The sequence below is a fragment of the Hylobates moloch genome, unplaced genomic scaffold, assembly GCF_009828535.3.
Source record: "Hylobates moloch isolate HMO894 unplaced genomic scaffold, HMol_V3 SCAFFOLD_5, whole genome shotgun sequence".
Classification (NCBI taxonomy): Eukaryota; Metazoa; Chordata; class Mammalia; order Primates; family Hylobatidae; genus Hylobates; species Hylobates moloch.
In genome coordinates, this window is record NW_026652280.1 from 141,417,858 (window position 1) to 141,438,187 (window position 20,330).

Genomic DNA, 20,330 nt, shown 5'->3' on the forward strand with positions numbered 1-20,330 from the left:
GCCCTAGGGTGTTGGCTGGGTATAGTGGCTTTGGTTCTGGGCAGACTCAGTAGTATGGTGTCCAGGCAGTTTGTTCAGTTGTACTCCTTGTCAGTGATGTCTGTGATTGGCTCAGTGGCCTAAGCTGAGGGAGTTTTTAACAGCAATGACACAGTTTTGCTGGAGGCGGGGATGCCAGACTGGTTGTCGGGCCGGACATGTGCATACATGATAAGCAGCAGGCTGTGTGGCAGGCTCTTCAACTGGGTAGGGGCAATTGCTGCCCAGCTGGCTGTCAGGCCAGGTGTGCATGGTTGTGGTGGGCCAGTAGGCTGTGAGGCAGGCTCTTTAGAGATGCGAGGTTACTGCTCAACTGGCTGTCAGGCCTGTGTGGGTGTGGAGAGGCAGCCAACCGTGTGGCTCAAGTGTGCACAAGCACAGCACACCAGCCAGCTGTTTGGCAGCTTCCTGCTGTGCAGTTCTGCCTGTTCCCAGGGTCAGGGGCAGGAAGGGGTGCTGCATGGATTCAGATGTCAGGGTCTCAGATGTTCCATCAGGTCTAGGCTCTGGGCAGCCAGTGTCATGGTGTTGCAGGCACCTTTGTGAACATAGAAGAATAATGGCAGGACTTCAGGGATGGAAAGAGACAATGAGTACTAGCCCCCAGGGCAGAACACACTCTATTAGCGATCTGGTCTCTAAATGGTGTCATCCATAGCAGCTTAGGTCACAGAGGTGAAGAGTGCGCAATGTGTGCTTCCACTCTGGGGCAGCGTGGCTGCATGAACTCCCGGCACCTCTCCAAACTGAATTCAAAGCCTGTGAGGACTGGAGGGCTCTCCTGTAGCAATGACTGCTGGCATTCTGTGGCCGTAATGAGGACCACCGGAGTCTCTAGCCTAATGTTTTCCTATCCAAAGAGATCCCCCTGGCTCTAAGCTGATCCTGGCTGGGGAGACAGTGGCAGAGGCAGGGTGCCTTGCTCCCCTTCCTGTGTTGCTGTCCTGGGCTTTCATGCTCCACAGGATTTTGCTGCTACCCTGGTGCTCTCCAGTGTACTTCTTCAGTGATTTCAGTCAAAATATAGTTGTTTATTCATTATTTTGGTCCCTTGTGTGTGTGTGTATGTGTGTGTGTGGTGGGGGGTGCAGGAAATGAGTGTCAAGTGATTCTAGTCAGCCATTTTGCTGGCCTGTATAATTCTCTTTGGGTCAGCACACTGTTTGGATGCCAGTGATTTTTTTTTTTAAAGCAGAGTTGATCTAACATGTTATACTTTCTTCTATGTTGTAATCTCTCTATACATTTGTGTCTCCAGATTATCTTTGACAATAAAGCTCACAGTGGCAAAATCAAAATCTATTTTGACAGTGATGCCAAAATTGAAGAATGTAAAGACTTGAACATATCTGGATCTAGTAAGTATGCTATATACTTGCCCACAGGGATTGTAGACGATTTGTAAACTTTATTTTGGGGCTTGGGGTATTTAAATGGTTTGTTTGCCAGATTGCCTGGGTTTCAGTTCCAGTTCTGTTTACCGTGCCTGTGATCTTAGACGAATTACTTAAACTGTCTGTCTCAGTATCTTTCTATGTAAAATGAGAGTGATAGTATAGGTTGAGCATCCCAAATCAGAAAAATCTGAAATGAAAATGCTCTAAAATTTGAAACATTTGAGCACTGACATGACCAAAGCTCAAAGGAAATGCTTATTGGAGCATTTTGGATTCTGAATTTTTGGATTTGGGATGCTCAACCCGTAAGTGTACTGCAAGTATTCCAAAATCAAAATAAATCTGAAATAGTTCTGGTCTCAAATCATTCTGGATAGGGCATACTCAGCCTAAACTTACCTTCCAGGATATTGAATATTAAATGAATTAGTATATAAAGCAAAGCACTAAACACAAGAGTTGGTACATATTAATTGCTAGGTGTTATGGGAAAAGGAAGAAAATGCCTTAGTGAGGGAGACTGACATGCTTATAAAATCTGTGACGTGTTATGGAGAGAAATAAAGGTATACATACAAAAAGTATGAGGAGAAAAAAAGCAAAGGTCAAGTTTGAGTGGGGCAGAGTGGGAAAAGAAATGATTCTTGGAGAAGGTATGCTTTGATCTGAGCCTTGGACAGTGGGGAAGGATCAGGGCCTCCAGTGCCCAGACAGCAACGGCTGCAAATACTGAGTCATTTACTTAGTCATTGCTCAGAAAACATCTCTTAATCCACATGTTTAAAATGGGCTACTGCTGAGCATGGTGGCTCACACCTGCAATCCCAGCACATTGGGAGGCCTAGGCCGGTGGATCACTTGATGTCAGGAGTTCGAGATCAGCCTGGTCAATGTGACAAAACCCCGTCTCTACTAAAAATACAAAAAATAGCCGGGCATGGTGGCACATGCACCTGTAATCCCAGCTACTTGGGAGGCTGAGGCAGGAGAATTGCTTGAACCTGAGAGGCAGAGGCTGCAGTGAACCAAGATCATGCCACTGCACTCCAGCCTGGGCAACAGAGTGAGACTTTGTCTCAAAAATAAGTAAAAAATTAAAATATAATGGGCTACCTATGGAATCTGTTCTGTTTGCTTAGTAAAGAATTGGGATGATGTTAATGATGGATGCTCAGTATTTTTTATTTTGCAAATTTTGTTTAAATGACTTTCCTTTTGACCAGTTTATCAGAATGAAATAAAATGTGAAATACCTGTGGCTCCGGTTTTATATTGTTTTAAAGTATATTTGATTTGTGGCCAGCTGCTTTTCAGATGTATAATGTGTCCTGACGATTGAAGTTTTGGTTTCAATAATTTCACTGACTGACTTAAGTCTCTGATTATAGTTTTGGTTTCTGTTAAAAAGTGGTTCCTATTCCCCAGCATACACCCCTCTCTTACAGACACGCAGAGATCGGGGCATATTTTCTAAGTCCGAGTATAGGTTGCCAATTTTCTGTGAAAAGAAACTAACCTTTGTCAAATATGTGATTTGGAATATCATTATAAAGATCAAAATGATGGAAATTTCCAAGCCAGTCAGTCAAATGCATTTCCAGAACAGTGAGTTTTTCCTTCCGCCTGCCGCCCTCCTTGCAACGAGGGTTTTTCCTTGCTTGTGCTCAGAAGAGAGTATCTCTAGCCCCCTCCTGTGGCCAATGTGGAGAAACACAAGCCTCCTAGACCACTGGGTAAAAGCTCTTTAAGATTTACATATTCTCCTAGAGCTGTGTCTTAAGAAACCAGATTCTATCACTAGGAGAATGTGAATTTAAAATAAGATGATGTGATGTGAAAGCCTTAAAAACTTATGTTGGGAAACCATCTTAGGAAATGGACTTTTTCCCCTATATGAAGCTGTCTGGTGGATTGAGATTGCCTTGGCTTTGGGGGAAGTGGACAAGGACAAGGGCGACATCTGGTGGGACACTTACACTATTTCTAACAGTTTAGAGGCTCATTCACACCCACACGCTTACCCCCAGGCTCCTCTCTCCTTTGTCATTACCCATGTTGAAGCAAATGCAGGTGAATGTCCATATTCACATAGAAACCTCATGCTGCCTTTTGTGACTCCCAAGTCCCCGCTCTAAATGTGCCATGTCTTCATTTCACTTGGTTTCATAAATATAGGAATTTGGAGATGAGGGGCTTGGGGAGGAATTAGCGGGACTCCTTCTTGGCGGGATCCCCCAGTGATGGGTAATATAGATGGTTTTTTTTTTTCTTTTTTTTTTTTTTGAGACAGAGTCTCGCTCTGTCTCCCAGGCTGGAGTGCAGTGGCACGATCTCAGCTCACTGCAACCTCCACCTCCTGGATTCAAGTGATTCTTCTGCCTCAGCCTCCCGAGTAGCTGGGACTACAGGTACACACCACCACGCTCGACTATTTTTTGTATTTTTAGTAGAGACAGAGTTTCATCATATTGGCCAGGCTGGTCTTGAACTCCTGACCTCGTGATCTGCCCGCCTCGGCCTCCCAAAGTGCTGGGATTACGGGTGTGAGCCACCGCGCTTGACCAAGATGTTCATAAAATACATATTTTTAGCATACCAAACTAGTCTTCTCAGTAATTCAAAGAAAAACAGAATCCTATACTAGATTCTGTTAGGAGGACTGGTTTCTGTTTCTAAGCCTGCTTGTTTTCCCATCTGTAAACAAGGTCCACTATAAGCTGTCTTAGAGATTTGTGTTCTATTTGTATGTCAGAAGGGAAGGTACTAGATACTGTCCTTGCATTTCATAAGATTTCCAGTCCTATCTTCCCAACAGCTGCCTCTGTTTCCTCTGCCGCATTCCATGGATCCAAGGGAAAAAAAAATCTTGCATTATGATAGAGCTAAGTTGTTTTCTTACCTACCCATTAAATGATACCTCAAGATAACTTTCTTGAGTGTAAATGGCTAAGGGTAAATGTAAGTGCTAGGCACTGGGCACTATTCTAACAAGCACTTCACACAGACTGTTCCACCTGATTCTCATGGCAGCCTCAGGAACCAGTACGCTTGCCCTCCCCATTTTGTAGGTGGGACATCTGAAGCTTAGTAAGACGAAATCATTTGCTCAGAGAGTTGCATTTACCAGCTGGTTGTCTCTGCTCGCCTCCCATTGTAGGAGCTGCTTTGCCCTCAGACACTCATGCCAGTGTCACCCACATCTTTGCATTACTAAGTCCATAGACACTCTGGCATTTCTCTTCAATACTGTCTCTGCAGAGGTGTTGCTGTGGAAGACTCTGACTGCAGTCTGTCCTCTGCAGGTCGCCTGTCCCTGGTTCTGTTTGCTTCTCCTCTGGCCTGTCTGCTCCATCCCATTCCTGAGCTCATCTCCTTTTCTAATTCTCAAACGTCGCTCCCCATCCCCGGCGCTGTCCTTCCCAGTGGTCTCTCTGAGGGGCCATCACTCCCATGGCTTTAACTGCCGCTGAATAGTCTTCTCTTGTCATGAATATCCAGAGTAAACTCAGTTTGCCCAAGACAGGGAACCAGGAAGCATTCTTGGTTGCCCTTCTTCCTTATACCCCAAGTCCAGTTAGAGACCAGGCCATGACTCTCTCCATCTCTTAGGATTCTGTGCCCTCTTTCGCTCTGCCACAACTTAGCTCAGACCAACGTAAGTTCTAACTTAGATTATTCAGTGGTCTTATGTTCTGCTTGATTCTCTTCATTAATTTGAAAGTATACTGAAACATTATACTAAGCACAGGTGCTGTATTCAACACTACTGTCTTAGTCTGTTTTCTGTTACTTATAACAGAATGCCTGAAACTAGCTAATTTATAAAGAAAAGAAATGCATCCTTTCAGTTCTGGAACCTGAGAAGTCTAAAGTCGGAGGACCACTGCTGGTGAGGACCTTCTTGCTGGCTGGGAGTCTCTGTGGAGTCCCAAGGCAGTGCAGGGTATCACATGATGAGGGGGGTGAGCATAGTAGCTCAAGTCTCTCTTCCTCGTCTTATAAAGCCACCAGAGCCATTCCCTTGATAACTCATTAATCTGTGAGTGGATTAATCCATTTATGAGGGCAGAGACCTCATGACCCAATCACCTTTTAAAGGCCCTCCCTCTCAATACTGTCACATTGGGGATTAAATTTCAACATGAGTTTTGGAGGAGACAAGTAACTGAAACCGTAGCAACTACCTATGGGCCCTGCTTCACAGAGCCTGTCACTTGCTGGGGAAGATGGACACTGAATGATAAAATAGTAACCACTGCAAGTGTTTGCTATTGTTATTTTCCTGGGGCTGTTTCATGGGCTCTTTGTATATGAACTTGCATAATTTTCACAATAGCCCTATGATGTAGGTATTTTTTAATTCTACCCACTTTTCAGAGGAGGAAACTGAGGCACAGGGGTTAAGCAATTTCCTCAAGGCTCTACAGCTTCTGAGTACAGAGCTGAGATTCAGAGCCAGGCTGTCGGGCTCCAGAGACCATGTTCTTTCCCATTCTACACTGTCTCTGTGCTCCATGCTGTGCTGCCTTTGCAGATCTAATGAAAGGTCAGTGTCTGTTGTGCAGAGGAATGTAAAGGAGCTCTGGCTGTGTGTAGTAACCACGAACCATGAACGTACATAGGAGGGGGCTAATAGAGATAAGAATTTAAAGAATTCTTTTCTGAGATGGGAGATTTTTCATTTGGAACTTGAGGCTGAAAATAAATAAGCTGAGCCACGTGTGTGGGAGAAGTGCTGTTCCAGGCAGACGGATCAGCATGTGCAAAGTCCCTGAGGTGAGAGCAGGAAAGAAGGAAGACCAGTGTGGCTGCAGGGTGAAGAAGGTGGGGGCCAGGCAGAAGAGAGCCGGGCTGGGATCGGAGACACTACCGTGAAGTCTGAGAGAAACTAAGGTTAGATTCATCTCCTTCCCATACACTCTTCTTGCTGCTGTGTGCTCCAAACCAAAAATCTGATTACCACTCCCCTCCTTGCTTCTGTTCCAAGAAGCAATTTCCTCTATGTACAGAGAAGACTTATAAGATTGGCAGTATGTCCTGGGAAAGTGCACAGTGAGGTTGAGAAGCAGAAGTGGGGATTCTGAGTGGTGGTGTTTTAATTTTTTTGTTCTCTTATTAATGGTGAACTTGATGTCTCTGCTTTTATGTGAAAGAACTGAGTAGGTCAGCAGTTTTGCCTTTTTTTGAATGGAGCCCAAATGGATCACTTTCTGTTGAATTGTGTTCTACAGTAAATATTTATATATAAATTTGAGTGCATTTATTAGCAGCTCACATGTTTTTTGCTTTTGTTTTTGTTTTTTGTTTTGAGACGGAGTCTCGCTTTGTTGCCCAGGCTGGAGTGCAGTGGCGTGATCTCCGCTCACTGCAAACTCTGCCTCCAGGCTTCACGCCATTCTTCTGCCTCAGCCTCCCAAGTAGCTGGGACTACAGGTGCCCGCCACCACGCCTGGCTAATTTTTTTGTATTTTTAGTAGAGACGGGGTTTCACCGTGTTAGCCAGGATGGTCTTGATCTCCTGACCTCGTGATCCACCCACCTCGGCCTCCCAAAGTGCTGGGATTACAGGCATGAGCCACCATGCCTGGCCCAGCTCACATGTTTTTAAATGTATAGCTTTATATCGGAATGTTTTGCCTTATATATGTACTTCTGAATGAATACAGTGTGATTTGTTTCTGATATTTACCATTTTGTTTTAACAATAGACAAAACATTTATTGTTTGAACTTCTTTTCACACTGCCATTTTGTTTGGAAATTATTCTCCGGTAAGGTGTGTTTAACATTTGAATTCTGTTTTATTCCTCAGCTCAGAAAAATGCTCAGTATGTCCTGGTGTTTGATGCATTTGTCATTGTGATTTGCTTGGCATCTCTTATTCTGTGTACAAGATCCATTGTTCTTGCTCTAAGGTTACGGAAGGTAAGAGTGTGTTCTCATTCTCTTCCTGCCCTCCTGGCCTGCGCCCTCAGTTTGCCCAAGCAGTGGACCACCAATATTGTGCACCTGCCTTTTTTGGAGACCTTTGACTAAATTAGATTCCTTTGAGTAGTTGTCCCCTATGAGGCATTCATCAGCCTGAGGTGTAGGAAGTGAGTAAAGGCTCTGAGTATGTCAAGTGGGATCAGATAATTATCCTGCTTAAAACTGAGCTGATATGTACAGACGCACAGTGGTGAACTCTCAGGCTTTTGAATGTTTCCAGAATAACAAGTCCTTCTTCAATTCAGGAGTGATCTGAAGAACAGAGTAATAGCATGTGTGGGTTTCATCTTTTGTCTTCAAATCACAGTTCATTTTGACAGGGAGGCATGGTAAATGGATTATAATGAAGCATAAAATACTTTATTCTGTTTTTAAAATAGTTTTAAAATTCTCCCCTGAGTTTCATTTTGCCTTTTTACCCTCAGGGCTCTTATGAATATATACTTCCGCTACACATATCTTATTCTGGCTGTGGCATGTGTACAAATGCACTCTAGGGTCAGGGGAAATCGCAAGTCCACAGAGTACCATTTGTGGAGCGGGGACATAGTCTGCATTTGATTTTGCCTAATCCTGACCTTTGTCAATGTCCTTTGTAAATATCCACCTCTCTTACATGCTCCCCGATCCCCTTGATATTCTGAATGCAAAGTTAAGGTCCTTTCCCTGCCAAGGTGAGGGGGCTCATATTTGGAGCACACACTCTGGAGCCGGCCTGCCTGGGCACGGATCCTGGCTTAGCCTCTCGGTGCCTCAGTTCCCTTCTCTGGGTGATAGACCTGCTCGTGCCTGCTTCATTGGGTTGTCATCGGAATGGATGTGTTGGTAATATGAAAAGTATTTGGAACGTACTGTGTGTTAGCTATGACAAGAGCCTGCTGGAGTTACAGCGTACATATTTCATATTTGAGGTAACTTCACAGACAATTGAATGCTTACTCAGATTACGGGGGAAAGTGTGTGCCATAACCTCCACTTTCGAGGTGGATCTGGCAAGTTGGAAAGGCAATGCCATGTCCTTTTACAGGTGAGAGCACTGTTTTGCACTTGCCTTCTCCTTCCAGAGGGCAGTGTGGTTTGTAAGAAACGCTTCTTTAAATGTTTGCCATAGAGATTTCTAAATTTCTTCCTGGAGAAGTACAAGCGGCCTGTGTGTGACACCGACCAGTGGGAGTTCGTCAACGGCTGGTATGTCCTGGTGATTATCAGCGACCTAATGACAATCATTGGCTCCATATTAAAAATGGAAATCAAAGCAAAGGTGAGGGAAGCCCATTGAAAGTCTCTGTTCTTCATCTTCTCCCAGATGGCCACAGGCATCTTAAGACGTACGATCCTTTGGAGACCACTTTGATTCTTACGTCTTCCCTTTTCTCACACCGGCACAAGCGAGGCCTCTCCTGGCTTGGTTCCTCGTGAAGGGAAAGTAAGGAAGCCGATGTTCATGGAACAAAACTTGGCAACAGCTCCAGAATAGTGACTAAGCTTGAAAAGATTGGTGATTTGGGCCTCATTTTTCTTTTTAAGTTGCCAAAGGAGCAGCTTATCCATAAATCAGTCCCTTCCCTGAACCTGCATGTCAAGAGCTTGTGGGGAGGATCTGTGACCATCGGGTGCCCCGACGGATGGGATGAGGGCAGGAATGTCAGACTGCCCGCTAAAGCCTGACCCTTTGTATAACTTAGTTGATTTGATCTCCTAACTAAGCCTCAACTCCTCCTTCACCGCACTATTCTCCCGTCCATTCTCTGCTGTTTGTCAGAGGTCCCTCCAGCCACACCTCCTAACCCTGACACGCCTACTCTTCTCCCATCCTGGCTCCCTCTGGCTTTCTTCAGGCTTCTTCCTCTCTGGCCAACTGTGACAGCAGCCTCCTCACCAGCTTTCCCATCTTCTGCTTCATACCCCTGAGATCCATTCACACAGCTGTCAGAGGGACTTTTCTGGAAGTGTCTATCCAGCTGTTACCATCCTTTCTACCTCTTGGGGCCTACTTTGGGATGAAGCAGCCTCCCTCAGCAGCATGGCCCCCTGGGGTCATCATCATCCAGCTCTGCCTCTTGATCCTGCCCCCGCTCTGACCCTGCCCCTCTAGGACGTCTTTTCAGCATTGTGCCTTTGTTCAGCTTTTGTCCGCTTACCTGTGGCGCTTCCTCCCAGCCTGTCCTGCAGGCTTGTCTTTGCTCTGGGGTCATGTCTGTGGTGTCCCTCTGTGATGAGCTAGGCATTGTGTCTTTCACTGAATTTAGCGTATTATATGAGAATCATGTTTGTGTGTTTGTCTTTTCAACTAGCCCTAGAATTTCCTCAGAGCTGGAGCTGTGTTAGCAAATCATGTTGGAGTTTTCTTTCAAAAGCAGCTGAATTGTATTGTTTGGTACTTAACAAACACCGTTAATTTATATCCTCGAATACCTAGGTCAGTGATAAATGCAATTTCTATTTGAGAGTATTATTTGGAAAAAAATTCAGTTCAACCTAAATACATTTTCTGTTTCAGAGTATTATTTGGAAAAAAATTTAGTTCAACCTAAATACATTTTCTATTTCAGAGTATTATTTGGAAAAAAATTTAGTTCAACCAATTGAAATACTAAAAGAAAATGAGAAACACATTTGGAATTATATCTGTTTTTCTTCTTTTTTTCTTTAAAAAAAAACTCTTACTGTAGGAGGCAGATAGTTCTTTTTTTTATTAATTGGTTTAATGTAAGGTTAATAAGCTAAGTGGAGTCAAATATTTTACTCATTTCTCTCTTTCTCCCCTTTTTTTTTTTTCATTCCTTAGAATCTCACAAACTATGATCTGTGCAGCATTTTTCTTGGAACCTCTACGCTCTTGGTTTGGGTTGGAGTCATCAGATACCTGGGTTATTTCCAGGCGTATAATGTAAGAATGTGGCACTGGGTAGTGCCACTGCAGTTGAGACTCATTTATTCTTTGGGTTCTAATAGCTACGTTTTCATTTCACCCATTCTGTTCTTTTTTTCAGGTGCTGATTTTAACAATGCAGGCCTCACTGCCAAAAGTTCTTCGGTTTTGTGCTTGTGCTGGTATGATTTATCTGGGTTACACATTCTGTGGCTGGATTGTCTTAGGACCATACCATGACAAGGTGTGTAGCTCACTTTCTTCCTTCTGCACATGGGGCACGTGGGACCCTTGAACGTGGGTTTCTAGCACTTACTTGCTTCCTGGTCTTCTCTAGCGTGTACCCTTGACATCAGTAAGCACGTATCTTTGTATCAGTTTTCTTTTTCTTTTTTTCCTTTTCAGGATATAGAAGTGACTACAGGATATTGAAACAAGAACTGTACAATACTAGAAAGCATGTATTATAGTTGTCTGGGACTGGCTTAAGGGGTCACATAGTTACCTGGTGATCATCAAATGGGAAATGTTTGGACATGAGATCACTATATCAAAAATGAAAATTAAGTGAGGGAAATTATTATTAAAAATTTCCAATTTAAAGTATTATGTTTTTCGTCCAAGTTAATTGAGAAGAATGAAGATGGGCAGAGACTGCCTAAAATGACCATAGTAGGTTTATGATAGAAATGGTGACACATCTTGTCTCCGCAGATGGTTTTGATTACAGCATCATCTTTCTGCCTTATTAAAGATCAGTATCTGAATTCTAAACTATTACCAAACTTCAGTTAGCATTATAATCTCAGGGACATCAAAGTTGTGCTAAGATGTTCTTGATATAAAATGATACATTTGATTGGTAGATGCATCAGGACATGAAACTAGGTAAGCCTTGTTTTTAACCCAAAAAAGCAAAAGGAGTTATTTTATCTTAGGGCTTTTCCTCCATTTGGGCCTGTGGCAGTTGGAACAACAGAAACAACAAAAATAGCAGCAGCTAACACTTACTGCTTGTGTGTTAGACACTCTGCTGGGCATTTCGGTGTTCTTTCTTATTTACTCCCCACAACAACCCAGGATACTGTTAGCCTCACTTAGGTGCCCTGCAAGGAGAAAGAGGTTAAAAATGGTAAGTATTCCTTCCAAGTTTGTATACCAGTTCAGCCTTAAGTTTTGACCTTGTTAGTTGCATTAACCAAATCTGTGATCAAATCTGGTTTACAAACTGTTATACATGAATCTGAAACCTCCGTGCTGCCCTACCAGAATAATGCCGAGTAACCTGGCACACTCAGACTTTCTCCTTTTTAGGTGTCACATTTAATATGTCTAGAGAGAATTACTGTTTTTCCTATTTGAGATATTATATAATTAACAAAGTGACAACCTCTGGGTTGGTAGTAAATCTTGATAATATTGCTCTTCATATTCCATGTCACTGCTGTAAAGGTGACTCATGAGAAAAAATTATTCTTTTATATGATCTCTCTGATTTGGAGAACTTACTGTCTTAGAGCCTGGAAAAATGTATTTTTCTTCCTTGCTTGCCTCATGCTCTGAAAGCTTTTCCACCCCTTTGTCACTAGAGGGCAGTGTTGCACCGTGTGGACTAAATACCGTGCCTGAGGATTTGGCTTTAATTCACTGACCCCAAGATCTGTGGACAAGTGGTCCCATCTCCTTTGCACCCCATCTCCGTCTCCCCTACCTCATCATTATTCTGGAAGGTGCTCAGATAAGATTGCTTGAATTTTACTAGATGGCTACCATTCTCAAGTGCTATTAGACATGGTGCCCAAGATTCTTCATCTCCCTTGCTGTGTTAACCCTTCCCTCCCCTTCTCTGTGAAGAAATCTGATTGTCCTGTTACAGAGAATAGGCACCTTAATATATTAAATAATATTCCTGAGATTACCCAGCTAGAAAGTGGCAGAGATGGAATTCAAACCCAGGTCGGCCTGATTCCAGTACCTGTGCTTTGACCCATACATACCCTGTAGGGCTTTTCTTGGTATTATCTAAAACAGATCATTGCAAGAGAGCATTTAGTCTGACAAGAAACAGTCTTGTACTTGGAGATCAACTGTGAGAGGGCAGCCATGTAAGCGGTCTCATTCTTTCAATGGTGTCAATGTCACCTCATGGAAAATGAGGTTATTTGTTTTGTGAGCCTGACTGCATTTCCATATGTTCTATTTGTCCTTTCAAAGGATCCAGGTGAAAATGGGATGCTCTGAGCCAGCACCGTCCAAGAAAAATACAATTTGGCCTACAATTGAGAGCCTTGCCTATACTGTAAAATTTTCTAGTAGCTACATTAAGAAATAAAAAACAGATGAAATTAATTTTAATTACATATTTTAAGCCCAATATACCCAAAATATTATTTCAGCATGTATTCAGTATAAAATATTGAAATATTTTACATTGCTTCATACTAGTCTTTTTGAGCTGGTAGATATCTTATCCACATAGCACGTCTCAATTTGGACTAGCTACCTATTGGATGCTGGCTATTCACACATTCCTGGTGACTACCATTATGGACATTGCAGCTCTAGACTTATGTCTTTCACTTAATATCAGCTTTCCCTTTATACCCCTGGAGGAGGGGAGGGATAAGGGATGTCTGTAGGGTTGCCTGCAGGTCTGTTTATGGCATCTCTCACCAGGCTGATATATTGGGGAAATGCACAGCTGAGTTAATTCACTGAATGTACAAGTCAATTGGGGGAGAGAACATCAGTCTGGTTTTGGAATCTGTGCTTTTCTTCTCCATATTGCTGCCTCTTTGAATCTGAAGTTAGAGTATTTTATTGCCCCTTGCATCCTTTCCCCCAAATTAACCTAAGCTGTTAGTATGTTCAGGTTCTGCCAGTATCTGAATCAGAGGACTTTCAGGTTACCCAAAGCCTTGAAAAGCTGGGCATTCCAAGCGGGCATTTTTGTAGGATTTTTAGAATCACAGCAACCTTGACTGTGAAAGCTAATTCTTTCTTTAAAACAAAACAACTAAAAAGAAGACATCAGGAAAATCATTTGACTGATAGCTGGGGTCCCATAACACTTCAGCTTCCTGTCTTCCTGTTAGGCATCTGATTTCAGGGGCTCAATGGAAAGGGAGTCAAGATGCAAAAGGTTTCCTGCTGATGTGTATTCCCAGCACTAATGGACTTTGGCACAGTGCCCTTTCAAAATGCCTGGGCACAGAGGGCAAGAGACTGTTGATGTTCTTCCAAACCTCATCTTGAATTATTAAACATTACTCTAATGTGGCTTTTACATTTCCAGAGGACTTTTTTTCCTATAAGGAATAAATCATAGCCTTGCATTGTCCCCATTTTACAAATGAAAAGACCAAGGCTTGAAAAGTTGTTGGACTTCGCTAATGTCATGGGTCAAAGTTCAGCAGACTCTGCATTACATTTTCCTCCTTCCAAGGCCTCTGGTTTTAGCCAAGTACCTCTCGGCTAAAACATTTTGCCTAAAGTTTGCATGAGATTCTTGGCACCAGCTCTTAAAGCAAATATTTATGTTGTTCTCTGACATAAACCATTGCAGGTTATGGTTACATTGAAATTAAAGGTTTTTGGCCCAACTGCAAACTTATCATTTGTGAAATGAATGGTTGGGTTCTCACCGTGGGCCCAGAGAACCTATGGGGACTCTTTATGGAAGTACCCATTTAATATGTATTAAATGTCTACTGTGCACCCAACATTGCTAGTGCTTGTAGACCAAGTTCTTAGAGGGAAGGAACTATAGTTTGTCCCTCTTTACATTCCCAGTGCCCAGCACAGCACACAGGCCATGGTAGGTGCCCAAAAAGGTTGTTTTGAACAAACAAGCAGAGAGAGAGTAGTACCTGCTTTCCAGGGGCTTATGATCACTCAAGATCCAAAGGAATGCCCTACAAATGTGGTCCTTCTAGACTGGAAGCACATTAGGACCTTGAGTATTTTTAAGCTCACTTCTACTGTGGAATTTGGCCACGGAAATAGACTCTGGGTCACAGCCACTTCTTGTACAAAATGGCAGGGTGTTACCAAACACCTAAAATTGACTGGGTCTCTGTTTTAACTCTTTGGTGTGTTAAAATAATTCTCATGTTCACAAGAGGAGGAGGAGGTAAAATGGTTATGAATAATGTTAATGTTGAGACAGATATTGTGTGTAGCCTGGTAAGTAACTAAGCAGAAAATTAAAAAACGAATGTGACATGTACTGACAAACTAGCTTTTTGCAGTTGAAAACTGAAGCACAGACAGTTGTGCTTGGAGTTCGGGGTTCTTGAAACTAGAGAAAGGAGTTGACTGGATTCCAAAAGAAACTGAGAAATATGAATTATTAATGGTGCTGTCAGAGTTGTAGTTGACATCCATAGAAACCAACTTTAATGTCAGTGTTTTCAGCTTTAACTTCAATGTTTTAAGGCTCGTGTAGGGTATGGAAAATATTTACTCTGGCAATCGCCTGTTTTACTGTTAAATAATCTACGTATTGTTAAGTGATCTGTTCATTTGGATATTTCCTCTAGGTCTTTTTGGAGAAGGACTTTAGTTCATCAGAGTTTTTGCTGATGCAGCAAAGCCATGGGTGGTATACTTGTTTGGGGTGCATTTGCAGACCTTCTCTCTTGGCCACCAACTTCACCTTGCCTGGTCCAGCCACGTGGCTGGTAGTGTAAGGCATGGTGTTTGTATCTAGTTGGAGTACAGGGAAGTGTGTGTAAAAACAATTAGAAGACCATAGTTCATTCTGTGATTCTTACCGATACGGAGTGCAGAGAAAGGACTAGAGCTGCCAGGGCACTCGGTCTTGAAGTACACTCTGAAATAACCCTTGAACATTGGCTTAATTGGACACAGAGAAGAGAAAGAAGAACATAGCAGGTGAGGAGAATAAATTCCATGAGGGAAAAATGTAGGGATGGGCCTGGTGTTGGAGGAGAAGATAAGCACAGCATGTTAATACCGTCAAGGAGGAGATGTGATGAGGCCGCATGAAGGAGGAACTTATCACAACCTTCTTGGTTTAGATTTTTATTTTGCATCCAAACTTTGTATAATCTCACAAGGGAGAAATGACCTGAAAGCCTTCTTCTTAAATCACAGGTTTTACTGTAGCTTTGACTGGGGAGGGTAAATAGATTGGAGTAAAAGAGACTTCCTTGGAAGTTTCTGTAATAATTCAGAAGTTTGTGTTGACATCACAGTAGAGTAGTAAGGGTGGATCGGAGAAACATGTGATAGGAACAGACAGGCCTTAGAAGACTGAAAGTGGGGAAGAGTAATCAATTCAACACAGAGTTTTAAGGACTTAATTATTTCAGAGTAAATGTTTCTTTGGTAGGAGACTGGAATCACGGACAGAAATAGGGCAATTTAGAAAAAAAGCTCATTTTTCTGGTTAGGGTGGTGGAAAGTTTTGTTGGCATTTTCAAGGAATGGTCTGTTATATAACAAATGCCAGCTGAGCACAGTGGCTCATGCCTGTAATCCAAGCACTTTGGGAGGCTGAGGTGGGCGGATCACCTGAGGCCAGGAGTTCGAGACCAGCCTGGCCAACATGGTGAAACCCCATCTCTACAAAAAATACAAAAATTAGCCAGGCTTGGTGGCAGGCACCTGTAATCCCACCTATTTGGGAGGCTGACACATGAGAATCGCTTGAACACTGGAGGCAGAGGTTGCAGTGAGCTGGGATTGCACTGCACTCCAGCCTGGGTGGCAGAGTAAGACTCTGTCTCAAACAAACAAACAAACAAACAAAACCAACAAATGCTTTCTAAGTGTAGAAAACATAAGAAGATGCTTATGTTAATTAGGAGAAAAACCAGGATCTAAACTTGTTAGATCCTGGTTTTAGATATATAAAAAGTACATAGGGAAAAACTGTGAGAATTGTTAAGAGATTAACTTTGAGAGTATGGAGGGGTGTGTGTGTGTGTGTGTGTGTGTGTGTGTGTGTGTGTGTTTTAAAGAGACAGGGTCTTGCTGTGTCCCCCAGGCTGCAGTGCAGTGGCAGAACCTTGGCTCACTGCACCCTGAACCTCCTGGATGCAAGAGATTCTCCCACCCCAGCCTCCTGAATAGCTGGGACTACAGGCGTACCATCATGCCCAGATAATGTTTGTATTTTTTGTAGAGATGGGGTCTTGTAATCTTTCCCAGGCTGGTCTCAAACTCCTGGGCTCAAGTGATCCTCCAACCTTGGCCTACCAAAGTGCTGGGATTGTAGGGATGAACCACTGTGCCTGGCCCAGAGGGGTTTTTGAATAATGTTCTCCTACTTCTTATGGTGTTCTAGCATCTTAAAATAAGTAAGTTACCACTACTACAATGACAAAAACAATGTCAACAAGACAGGCTAACGAGATACCCTCTGCTTTTTAGAATACTCTATTTCAGAAACTAATTTTTATTTCCCCCTACAGTTTGAAAATCTGAACACAGTTGCTGAGTGTCTGTTTTCTCTGGTCAACGGTGATGACATGTTTGCAACCTTTGCCCAAATCCAGCAGAAGAGCATCTTGGTGTGGCTGTTCAGTCGTCTGTATTTATATTCCTTCATCAGCCTTTTTATATATATGATTCTCAGTCTTTTTATTGCACTTATTACAGATTCTTATGACACCATTAAGGTAAGTAATTATCAATATTTGCTGCCAAAAAATCACTGCAAATTCTATATAGATTATAGGAAAATACCACATTTTAAAAACTTAAAATATTACAGTTCAGATTTTGAGGTTTTGTGGACAAACTTTTTAGACGCTGGGGATGAATTTTAGGACATTGTCCCTGTTACCCACAGCAGGGTGGATCGGTTTGGAGGGGTGGCGGGAAAGAAAAGGGAAATGGGGTAAGTATGGGTTGAATGGGGTAAGTCAGGTAGTCAGGCTGCTGGTCTTAGCCCTGACAGTTATACCTGCCAGTGTGGCTGCCTGGAACTTAGGATTGAGTCATAAGTTTCAGGGATGAGAGGTGACTGGCACCCTGACAACTCTCAGATATTGCTACAACTCACACTGGATAATGCAGCTACTGGCATGGTGCAGGCTTCCTTTAAATTATGAAAACTAAGGCTTTTTTGACTGTTTAGCTTCCTACTTTCTTAAGCTACCTGATGGGTTCTGTATCCTTTCAGACTAGGCCATTTAACTGATTTGTGGTTTGAAGGAATTTCACTTCCTTAGGTGCCAGTACCTTATTCACAGCAGATGGTCATGCTTAGAAAACCCTGCTTCAAAGGGTCAGTGACTGAAAAACCAGGGGTGCCATGCCAGTGCCTTTGTCAGGGCTGTTTTCTGCTTAACCGCTTTCTCAGAATAACGCAGAAGAAACCCAGTCCATTACCTTTAGAATGTGTGGGAGATAAGTAAGCGTTCAGGTGGGAATGGTGGTTGGCTGTCGCATCAGGGCTTGCATGGAGAAGGAAGAGGTGCACGCTCCTGCCACAGAGATTCATGTCTTTGATGTGGCAGTGTCTCTGCGTGGTGGGGGCCAAGCCTCAATGTTGAAGTAGGTTGTCTCATTAAGCATGAGGGGAGGGAGTCTTTGTGTCTGCTTGGAAAAAATCTCTCTTCTGTTCCACTAAGTGACCAACTTCCATAAAAGTAGAGGACATAATGATTACTTCCCAAGCAGAGTCTACAATGCCAATGTGTGTGTGGAGTGGGAGGTCTTATGTAGTCTTGCTGTTAGCATTAAAGGTTTAGACTTTTTTTTTTTTTTTTAAGAGAGAGGATCTTGCTCTGTTTCCCAGGCTGGAGGACAGTGGTATGATCGTACCTCATTATAGCCTCCAACTCCAGGGCTCAGTCGATCCTCCCGCCTCAGCCTCCAGAGTAGCTGGGACTACAGGTGCACACCACCATGGCCGGAAAATTTTTGTATTTTTTGTAGAGATGGGGTCTCACCATCTTGCCCAGGCTGGTCTCAAACTCTTGGGCCCAAGCGATCCTCCCTCCTTGGCCTCCCAAAGTGCTGGGATTACAGGCATGAGCCATCGTACCCAGACTAGACATTTGACTTTTGATTATTTCCTTCATTACCTTTTTTTTTAACAAACCTCTCCCTGGCTCTCTTCTGCTTTCTTTCTGAAGTTTTTCTTTGGATTGTTCTCTGTTCCCACAGTGGCCCTGGCTTGGTGTTCTGGGACTGACAGTTTGATTCATCATTGTTAATATCGGTTCTTGGATCTGAGCTAGCAATGTGGGAGAGTTTTATTTTAGCAAAGGTGGGCTTGGTTTGTTGACAAAAGAGCAATTTCTCATGCTTTACAAATAAGGTAACAACATTGTGTACTTTCTAAAGAAATTCCAACAGAATGGGTTTCCTGAAACGGATTTGCAGGAATTCCTGAAGGAATGCAGTAGCAAAGAAGAGTATCAGAAAGAGTCCTCAGCCTTCCTGTCCTGCATCTGCTGTCGGAGGAGGTCAGTATCATGTTTATTCTCCATGCTCCTGAGATGGGCTGCTCTGTTACCTTAAGAAAGAGCCCCTCTAAGATTACCATTACATTCAGAGACCTGCTTATCGTGGGAAATAATTCACCTTTCTTTTCTTTCCTCCCACTGAAATTGGCTTTAGGAATGAATTATTTCTTCTAAAACAGGGTTATGTAGAAAGCTACATGACGTGATTGGAATCTCTTAGAAATACTATGAGACTCTTAAGAGAAGGCATAAATTATGTCCTTAAAGGCAAGAGGCTGAACTCTTAAGTGGCCCAAGTAAGAGGTCAAAGCTCTTATTTTTAGAGGTGGAACTCTGGGAATGTCAGAGGTGTTTTCCCTTTTCACAGTATGTGGTACAAGCAACCTTTCTTGATGAGAGCAGGAAACCTCCTTGCGAGGAGGCTGTCCAAGTGCTTGCTTATCAGTGCACACCGGTAGCTCTTCCTTGCCTAGCTATGCTTTGCCTGCTGTTCGTCAGGACATGTAGGGAAATGGTCTAGACCTCAGTGGACAAAGCATATTACATAGTGATTTGTGGACTAGAATGGGGTCAGGTGAAGACAGTTTTTTTTTTTTTTTTTTTAATGTGCCTATGTTTGCTTTCATCTGAAGTCAGGGGTGCCAGTTTGTAACTAGAAGTATACCCTACACATGTTTTTTCTTTTTGGAAGGACTCTCTAACCCAAATTCCTGAAGGAAGCTAGGAGAACATAATTGCTATTTAAAACCACAGGATGCATTTTTCTGTTAATCAATTCACACAGCATCTTGGGACTTACAATTATGTGATTGAGCAGATCCAGAGAATGTCTGGTAAATAGAAAATGAGATCTGAGAAGAGTTGTTTTCAGAATCACACCTTTTTTTCTCAGAGCATTAAATTGTTGCTGTGAAAGCTGGGATAAAGGAAATTAATTTTCTTAATAGGCAGCTGCCTCCTAAGAGGTACCTTGTATAAGGAAAGTCTCTCAAAATCTCTTTTTTACTATAAGGGGGAAAAACTTCATTGAAAAATGTAGTCATGAATTCTAAAAAGTAAATGATAGGTCTTTGGTGTTTGGACCTTGGTTTGTGCCACACAAAGTCCTGGGAGGTTGTTAAATGTTTTGTCATGCAGCCCTGTGGAAAGATTTAAGGCGTGGACCCCAAGATGTTTGGGTAAGATTGGGTGTGAGTGGTGAGACGCAAGGAGCAATAGCAGCAGACCGTTTGCCCTAAGGTGTGCTGAGGGTTGTTGAGAAGATGCGTAGTGAGACGGAGGGTCTGCCGCTCACGAAGAGTGAAAGAATTCAAGGGAACAAGGGAACCCACCAAGGAAAAGGAGATCAACTGAAGAACTAGGATGATGAAAGCTTTGAAAAAGAGGATATCAAAAAATAAAGACAGGTAGCTGTAACTATGTTTGGCCAAATGACGGTCCCGAGTGAAGTCAGCTACAGCAATTTCAGTGGAATCATCAGACCAAAGCCTAGATCCCAGGGGGCTCGCATGGACACTGCAGAGTGAATGAAGGGCCTAGGCCGTGATGGAAGGAAATGGATTGTAATGGGGCCTTGAGAACAAGTGATGGC

General features: G+C 42.9%; 1 protein-coding gene across 4 annotated transcripts in view; it reads left to right on the forward strand.

Annotated features, from left to right (window-relative positions):
* Nucleotides 1-20,330, forward strand: part of MCOLN2 (mucolipin TRP cation channel 2) — a 75,573-nt gene that overhangs the window by 53,153 nt on the left and 2,090 nt on the right. For all 4 annotated transcript variants that reach the window (XM_032155479.2, XM_032155478.2, XM_032155480.2 and 1 more), the window contains 7 exons: nucleotides 1,298-1,397; nucleotides 7,248-7,360; nucleotides 8,535-8,684; nucleotides 10,212-10,313; nucleotides 10,417-10,539; nucleotides 16,736-16,942; nucleotides 18,618-18,739. In XM_032155479.2, coding sequence (XP_032011370.2) covers nucleotides 1,298-1,397; nucleotides 7,248-7,360; nucleotides 8,535-8,684; nucleotides 10,212-10,313; nucleotides 10,417-10,539; nucleotides 16,736-16,942; nucleotides 18,618-18,739 — 917 coding nt within the window. The remainder of the gene's footprint in view (nucleotides 1-1,297; nucleotides 1,398-7,247; nucleotides 7,361-8,534; nucleotides 8,685-10,211; nucleotides 10,314-10,416; nucleotides 10,540-16,735; nucleotides 16,943-18,617; nucleotides 18,740-20,330) is intronic.